The sequence below is a fragment of the Augochlora pura genome, chromosome 6 (genome assembly GCF_028453695.1).
Source record: "Augochlora pura isolate Apur16 chromosome 6, APUR_v2.2.1, whole genome shotgun sequence".
NCBI classification, from domain to species: Eukaryota; Metazoa; Arthropoda; class Insecta; order Hymenoptera; family Halictidae; genus Augochlora; species Augochlora pura.
Window position 1 is genome coordinate 5,856,603 of NC_135777.1, and position 7,665 is coordinate 5,864,267.

A 7,665-nucleotide genomic window follows, 5' to 3' on the forward strand; every position below is an offset into this window, starting at 1 on the left:
GACGACGCCACGAGGCGCAGAGAAACAAAAGATCAACGGAAAAGACAAGCGAGGGTGCATCACGTGCACCCTGGGCTCAGGGGCGTCGCACGTCCCCGGTCCCCAACAATGTAATATATTAAAAGGTGAAACTTGGGGTACGACGCGGTCCTGAGGGCCCCCCTTCCCGACGGCGCCAATCGTCGGCAGCCGTCATCGCGAGGATCCGCGGCCTGGGGCTGGCGATCGCGCCGAAAAAGACCGAGGCCATTTGATTTGGTCGGCCTCGGTCTCGGGCGCCTCCCAGGTCATGGATCCGGGTCGAAGGAGTCTGCGTCGAAGTGAGGTCCGAGATGAGATACCTCGGTCTCATCCTCGACAGCCGCTGAAGTTTCGAGCCGCATATCAGCCGTCTCGTGTGGCGAAGATGGCGAGGGGAGTTGGTGGCGGGAAAGACCTACCGGGCGACGCAGGTCTTTACGGGCCATGGGTACTTCGGCGTCAACCTGTGTCGCTTCGGTCAGGAAGCGGCGATGGTTTGTCACCATTGTGACTAAGAGGAAGACTCGGCGCAGCACACGCTGGAGGAATGCCCCTACTTTCCAGCGCTGCGCCGAACCCTACGGTCAGAAGTTGGCCATGATGCAAAAATTATATGTAATTCTACTTTCGAAAACATCATTATAATTTATTCTTCATTGATAGTTTATATAAAATTTATACAGTTACGAGCTTCAGTCAAAACTCGTAAAATGGTAGACCACCAGAAATATTGACAATATAAATCGATACAGTCTTAAGTATGCATACGTTTTTTTTATCATAAACGAGTTTATGTCTAACGATTTTGAATTTTTCATTTAATTGAATTTAATTTTAACAAAAACTTCAAATTCAAAATCGTTAGACAATAGTTATGTTCGTCATCTTTTATTTCGTATATTAAAAGATTTTTATGTACAATAAAATTATATTAAATTAATTAACGTATCTATCGTGTAAAAAAAATAGTTGGTTGTATTATAGTGTGTCTCTTGTGGCAGTGACCAACGCAACCATTATCGGTGATCGAAGCTCGGGTCGAATACTGATCTTCATATGTTTCGATTGAGCATATTTCTTCCTAACAACTTGGTACTTGCTTTTATAGGCAATAGTTATAATACTAGCTATATCATGCACCACAGGCATCACGTCAGTTTTAGTGTAAGTACTATAATGTGCTAAGGTATTTGTCCAAACTACTTCGTTCTTGTTTCCATCGCTATCAGCAGTAATGCTATATAAGGAGATAACAAAATGAATGGATTAGTAAGAGGTACTACATTGGAAATCTTTCGGCAGAGCATTTCCAAGAGAAATACTTTGGTACTTGTTAAAATAACTCACATAAGTGCTAAGTATAGTGCAGCAGCTGCCAGAAGACTCGGGGGAAAATGACACATTTCATAATGCAGTAAGCACTGCTCCAAAAAATATTTAGCCATTGTGTGATGTATGGCCATAGCCTTGATCAATAAGAAAAAAAATTGTTTGACATAATACATGATAGATTGGGAATTCTGTAAGATTATGCAATACACACCTTTCCAGCTTTGCTGTATCTTCTGAGAAAATGTAGGGGCAATGGTCTACCTAAAGAGTAATCCAGAGTTCTCAGTATAAGCTTTTCCATTTGCAATATCTCTTCCTTGGTATACGCATTATCCGTGACATACACAAAATCACTTATATCTGGAGAATACATTTCCTCATATTTGCTAGCAACAAACATAGCTGTTATTCCAACCAATTGCAGTCTTTTCCTGTCTATAGAATTGCAGGCCTATGGACAACAATATAAATTGATCGCTCCACTTAATGTATACATGATATCATTTTTCTTTCTATAAAGAACAACAAACCTGCAGAAATCTATCAATAATAGCCACTGTGAGATACAGTGTTTCTTGCATTAAAGAAAATTGTTGGTGAACCTGAATTAACCAATCTATGAGTATACTCCTCATTTTTGGAGTTACATTTTGGCCTAGTAGGAACCCCTTTTTCACAGGGTATTTGCTTTCTAGATTTCTTAGATACTCGTATATGTCGTTGGTATAGATAGAAACTAGAGCAGGATTTTCATGATCCTCCTTATCAATGTCCTCAACCGGCAGGAGGTCACTGGAGAATGATTCAATCTCCTTTTTTATAGGGGGTTGCGCTGATTTATTTTCTTCTTTTACTGTTGGTACAACAGTTTCTTCAGGAAGTTTTTGCAATTTTTTCTCTGTTAGTTTTACAACTGGTTTCGTCGGAGCTACTAATTTTTTCTTATCAGCTTGTAGCAAACTGGTTCTATCGACGGGTTCAGATCCCCTCACTGTGTTTACTCTGTTTCCAATTTCACCTAAGGCGGCTCTCTTTGTCTTCCCTTGGATCACGGTGCATGCAGATTTAATGTGTTTTAAATTTTCCTGACCAGAAACATTCTAAAAATCATAAAAAAGTTTCAATGTATGATATTTATAAGACTAATAATTATTTACAATAATCTAATAGTATCCGGTTATCAATAGAAATAAAAATTATAATTATCTCTTCTAACGGAACGAAATAATTATCGAAGTTTCTTAAAGAAAGAATAAGAGAGATACAAGAAATAATGACAGAAATATGCTTTCATTAATCGATATCCAGACAAAACAAAAAGCAATTTGACGGGGAAAGCACGAATTTAAAGCGAACGAAGGGTATTTAAATGTGTCAGGAATGGACGGTTGGTCCGTACTATTGACCCCAGCTATTGATATTCTACAAACAATCCTCGTGGAATATTCGCTTTGGGAATTTTTCACTCACCGAAACTATGGTCCGTTCTCTTAACGCCATCATTACGCCGGATTAAGTAAGACGTTATGAAATATTCGTTTTTTCAATTCGAATAGCTTCAATTCTCCTCCAAGAGCGTCCACTTCGGATCAACGACTAGGATAGTTTGAATTTGTTTTGTAACTGGTAACCGATCAGACGGAAATTCACGCTGTGCGCATGCAACACACAGAACAAAGAGTGGGAAAATCGGAACAGCTGATTGGTCAATCCTACCCAGTGGCGGTAAAACTGGTTGTGTCACATACACGAACACATATAGAACATTCTGTACAAATGAAATCAAAATAATTGACGAAACGTAACAAGAAATTAACGTTTCAAATAATATTTTGAACGCATACACCTGAGAATGATTAAAGATGAGGCAGATGACCGATATTTTCTTAGTAAACATTCGTTTATTGTAAATTCAATTATGTGTATATTATACCAACTAATTTCGTAAATCTTGCTACATCTTTTTATGCTATTGGCATTCGTATTAATTTATGTTAACAATAATTAGTATATAACGAGATTCATCGAATTCGAAGAACATTATAAATTCTGTGTAGATTATAATGTTGCTTAGCAAATGTCGCCACTGACAAACGTCAGAATATCTCCGCGCAATTGTTGATTAAACGGATAATTATTATTTAAAATATGTCTATTAGTATTGATATCAAATTGAAACGGGCCAGTAAAATTTACCACGAAGGGGTATGTTCGTTTTTCTTGAAATAACATTTGTAGAATGAGAAATACAAAGGTTATGTTTCAGGAGATCGTCGCTGGTATAATATTATTAAAAACAAATTCGGACGTGAAGCACGATGGTATATTTTTAAGCATGGACGGTTCGGTTAATTTACAACTTAGCTCCAAGAATTTTGGTATATTTGAAGCTTTTTATAATTCCGTAAAGGTTATACAGTTTATTCTCTTATAATGATCAAAGCTCGTTTAATTGTTTCATTCGACGATTCAGATTTATCTGATATTGTGTATTAACATATTTTCAGCCTATACAGTTAGTGCAATATACTTTAGATGCTTCTCCGAGTGGCAAAATACCTAACGGCAAAACGGAGATACCATTCGAATTGCCATTGAAGCCTAGAGGAACTAAGTCTTTGTATGAAACCTATCACGGTGTTTTTGTAAATATACAATATCTGATACGTTGCGATATAAAACGAAGTTTCTTAGCGAAGGATCTAAGCAAGACACTGGAATTCATAGTCGAAGATAAAGCACCTTCTAAAATAGAAAAAGAACCCAGGAAACCGGTCACTTTTAAGATTATGCCGGAATCATTGCAAAATGCAAGAGACAGAACCAATGTACCCAGATTTTGTATTTCAGGAAAATTGGATACATTGTATTGTAAAATCTCTGAACCCCTAACAGGAGAGGTAACTGAAACTCTGTGTTTAATATAATAGCATTGTTTGTATAACGTGTTTACGTTTGATACCAAATTTTAGGTGGTAATTGAACATTGCGAAGCTGTAATAAAATCGATTGAACTACAATTGGTCAGAGTGGAGACGTGTGGTTGCGCAGAAGGATATTCCAGGGATGGTAAGCTTTTTATAATTAAGGCAATTATCTAATAAGCTATCTTGCTGTATTATGTTTCAGCTACGGAAATACAAAATATACAGATTGGGGAAGGTAATCCGTGCATGAATTTGCCTATACCAATATATATGATATTCCCCAGACTGTTTACATGCCCCACGTTAAGTACAAGTAACTTTAAAGTCGGTGAGATCTCCTATATATATTTTACAGATGTAATTCAATTGCGCTTTCTTATTTTATAATAAGGACTGTGTTTTTTTACAGAATTTGAGGTGAACCTTATTGTGGTATTTGAAGATGACTACTTAGTTACCGAAAATTTTCCCATTATATTGTCGAGGTACTAAATTTTCTAATAAAATATACAGCGTTGTATATAAAATATGAATATTATTCACAAGTTATATATATTTCTAAAAATAAAACCAATTTTATGTTGAACTCTATTCAATCGTGTGACAAATTTCCTTGGCATGAAATCTTTCTTTTAATAAATAAATACAGATCCCCCCGGAACAGTTATTTAGTTTTATATTCCTTAATATTGTCATAATTAATGTTTTTAGGAGACCTTATTTTGTAACTTGTGGTGCCTCTAGTGGAAGAACAATGAAGCTTCTTTTAATGTCCATATAGCGCCAATTGGTCCAGCTTTAAAACGCTCAAACTATTCGCCAAATTCAACTGTTGGTAATTCAACAAACAGTTTGAACGTTTCGCCACAGAGTACTTTAAACAGATTACTAATCAGATTAAACGCAGCACTTTAAACAATTCTCAATTATCCCTATCTATAGATGTAGATGATAAAATTGCCTATTCTTTTAACAGCAACTGCAAAATGAAATTAATTGCTATAAAATAGACAATTTTATTACCTATGTTTTCTCTATGGTGGCACCACCTCTGGTACGCTGTATCTACTATTTGGCGAACAATTTGGGTGTTTTACCACTTCAAGGGATTGGTGCTATACGGTCGTTTGCAAGTAGCAGAAATTTCATACCGAATTTATATAGATATAATAAATATTGTACGTAAAAGGAATAGAAAAGGAAAACGGAATGTAATAATGTAAATACGAAAGGATGGATGTATAAAATGACGGCAATAGAAAGAGATAGGTTTTTACTCTAACCCAAGCTTTTGAGCAAATAATTTATAATATCTTTCAACTTGTTTGTTATGGGTTAGTCCAACCGAAGTCAGTAGCAGCAGGTAACCGAGCACGAAGGTTAATAACTTGTGTTGCTTAAACCATGCTAATAATCCTCCACTATTAGTAGACCTGAAAAATTGCGAATGGTTGTTATTGCATTGAACAGTGGCTATTAAAATGTTGAATATTTCTACCTTGAGGTTTGTACTGCTTGACTGTAAACGAGAAGATATCTTACTCGAACTAATTCACTGTTCGTTAATGTGTAATATTTGTTCGAGGCTGCTTGATCCGCGGAATCTTTGGGTACGGTCTGAACAGTACCCTCTGCAACCAGTTCTAGATACGTACCGTATCATTATTTCGCATACATTTCTTTTTTATAAAATGTAACGCGGATCACAATTACCTGTATCTTTGCTTTTGACATCGACGTGATTGACAAGCTCGCACAAAGCGATGCAATTCATTTCACTTCCCAGTACACTGCCACCCCAACCATATCCTACCGGACTATGCGGTAAAGTGGCGCTCAATTCGCTCGCTAAATAAATTCCTTTACCAAACAATGATTTCTAAAAAAATGGAAAAGTAATTTGTGAATCGCGAACGTCATATCGTACAGTTGTTTCCGATCTGGTTTATTAGATTTCACTTACCTTGCACATGCTTTGTTGCAGACCGTAATGTATAATGGAATGGAAATTCTCTAAACGGCTACCATGATAAGCATAAAAAGTTCTACAACCTTGAGCGATCGTTTTCCACTTTTCTTCCGATGCCGACTGTTTCGCGCTTGCAACATGGAATATTAAATTTGGTGCAGCCACGGACAGTTCCGATGGTACTTTTCTCAATATGGATTCGTACTGCGTTCCAAGGATTTCAAAACGATAATGAAAACCGTCGACATTTTAAAGAATCGAAATAATACGTAGAAAACGTTGAAGAAACAAGTCGTACTTACAGAATTTTTGCTAATAGTTTTTATAGTAGGATCTCTTAAACGAATTAAAACCCAATATAATAAATCTATAGCCGTGCTGTATCGTTCGTACACGTTTGGATCTTGCAACTTTTCGAGTATCACAGTTAACGGCGGGATCAGTTCTACGGCTCTTCTCTGTGTTGTAAAATATTGAATGTTGAACTAAGCGTGCTCTCGGTTACTATTTAATAATAAAGACAAGTTGCAACGTATTTGTCGGATACTCTACCAAAGCTTCGATGTCTTTGCACTCGTTCTTAATGTACATCGGTGGAAACGGTTTCAAGCAAGTGTCGTAGCGATACGTGTTGCATGCTGCTACAAACAATGACCATTTGAAATCTGCTGCTTTAAGATCCTTTTCCAATACGCACTTTACCGAGGTAATCTTGCGTGTTTCTTCTTGCGTGGCTGCCGCCGGATCTACCGGGTTCATATACAATATGTTCACGTCCGATTTTCCATTGATTTTGTTGCCGATAGTGTTCAGACGATTCTCTTTTTCCTCTGTACTTTCATCTTTAGAGATATCGCACAGTTGCTTGGGCGAATTATCCATAATCACAGATTGGCCGGGACTTCTAGATTCGACAGTAGATTTCGATCGCAGTCAAATGAAACTTCATTTTTTTCGAAAGTTCGAACAGTTAACGGTTTCGGAAGTTACAGATTTGATCTGGCGTTACGGCGAATTTCTGTAAAAAATTTCGTTAAAGTCGTGAACATTGCCTGGAAAGCTTGCGATTCATTAGCTATCGTAGATCGCATCTGTTTCTCTTCCCGTTCGTTTTTGTCACGAATACTTGTTTGTTCGCTTTTTCAATGAACCTATCCACTATGGTCGAGTACGCGGATCGGATTCATTTTTTTAATAGATCGTTGCCAGCAATCTGTTCCACGGTACTCCGGACATAGTACATTTCAATGAACACATAATAAAACGAACGGAGGGCTCAACATCATTTGAGATCAGTTATGTATTTCAATGTACAGTGCAGTTTCATTAATTCACATTTGACGTCGGACTACGTCGCGGCATTCGTTTCGTTCATTACAATCGATTTGCTTTCCTTTTTGTATCTCGGTCGTGTTC

At 37.2% G+C, this 7,665-nt stretch overlaps 3 protein-coding genes across 5 annotated transcripts; 1 reads left to right on the plus strand and 2 right to left on the minus strand.

Annotated features, from left to right (window-relative positions):
• Positions 1-621: 621 nt before the first annotated feature.
• Positions 622-2,955, minus strand: LOC144470816 (G2/mitotic-specific cyclin-B-like). Its single transcript, XM_078182356.1, has 5 exons — positions 2,824-2,955; positions 1,884-2,453; positions 1,565-1,804; positions 1,369-1,487; positions 622-1,258 (listed from the first exon to the last, which is right to left on the minus strand). Exons 1-5 carry the CDS (start codon positions 2,854-2,856, stop codon positions 1,000-1,002), a joined length of 1,221 nt encoding a protein of 406 aa, XP_078038482.1. The 5' UTR covers positions 2,857-2,955; the 3' UTR covers positions 622-999.
• Positions 2,956-3,298: 343 nt separating this feature from the next.
• LOC144470884 (vacuolar protein sorting-associated protein 26C) lies at positions 3,299-4,897 on the plus strand. The gene is made up of 6 exons (XM_078182472.1): positions 3,299-3,558; positions 3,620-3,763; positions 3,861-4,253; positions 4,326-4,422; positions 4,483-4,608; positions 4,690-4,897. Exons 1-6 carry the CDS (start codon positions 3,502-3,504, stop codon positions 4,770-4,772), a joined length of 900 nt encoding a protein of 299 aa, XP_078038598.1. The 5' UTR covers positions 3,299-3,501; the 3' UTR covers positions 4,773-4,897.
• A 558-nt stretch (positions 4,898-5,455) lies between these two features.
• Positions 5,456-7,298, minus strand: LOC144471136 (protein mono-ADP-ribosyltransferase PARP16-like). 3 transcript variants are annotated; one of them, XM_078182903.1, is made up of 6 exons: positions 6,802-7,298; positions 6,552-6,707; positions 6,244-6,453; positions 5,994-6,159; positions 5,779-5,911; positions 5,456-5,713 (listed from the first exon to the last, which is right to left on the minus strand). In XM_078182903.1, the coding sequence occupies exons 1-6, from the start codon at positions 7,129-7,131 to the stop codon at positions 5,554-5,556; spliced, it is 1,155 nt and encodes a 384-aa protein (XP_078039029.1). In that variant the 5' UTR covers positions 7,132-7,298; the 3' UTR covers positions 5,456-5,553. The 3 variants fall into 3 exon arrangements, with proteins under 3 accessions (XP_078039029.1, XP_078039028.1, XP_078039030.1); XM_078182902.1 differs by having other exon boundaries at positions 5,779-5,923; XM_078182904.1 differs by having other exon boundaries at positions 5,668-5,713; positions 5,823-5,923.
• Between the last annotated feature and the right edge of the window lie 367 nt (positions 7,299-7,665).

Bases quoted from the DNA above. Each gene is read 5' to 3' on its own strand.
- LOC144470816 (XM_078182356.1), bottom strand. From the start codon at position 2,856: ATGATGGCGTTAAGAGAACGGACCATAGTTTCG. The intron at 2,454-2,823 runs GTGAGTGAAAAA...TATGATTTTTAG, and splicing joins GAGAACGGACCATAGTTTCG to AATGTTTCTGGTCAGGAAAA. The intron at 1,259-1,368 runs GTGAGTTATTTT...CTCCTTATATAG, and splicing joins GCACTATACTTAGCACTTAT to CATTACTGCTGATAGCGATG.
- LOC144471136 (XM_078182902.1), bottom strand. From the start codon at position 7,131: ATGGATAATTCGCCCAAGCAACTGTGCGATATCTCTAAAGATGAAAGT. The intron at 6,454-6,551 runs GTAAGTACGACT...CTTGGAACGCAG, and splicing joins AAACTATTAGCAAAAATTCT to TACGAATCCATATTGAGAAA. The intron at 5,924-5,993 runs GTAATTGTGATC...GTACGTATCTAG, and splicing joins TGTCAAAAGCAAAGATACAG to AACTGGTTGCAGAGGGTACT.
- LOC144470884 (XM_078182472.1), top strand. From the start codon at position 3,502: ATGTCTATTAGTATTGATATCAAATTGAAACGGGCCAGTAAAATTTAC. The intron at 4,254-4,325 runs GTAACTGAAACT...ACCAAATTTTAG, and splicing joins CTGAACCCCTAACAGGAGAG to GTGGTAATTGAACATTGCGA. The intron at 4,609-4,689 runs GTGAGATCTCCT...GTTTTTTTACAG, and splicing joins TACAAGTAACTTTAAAGTCG to AATTTGAGGTGAACCTTATT.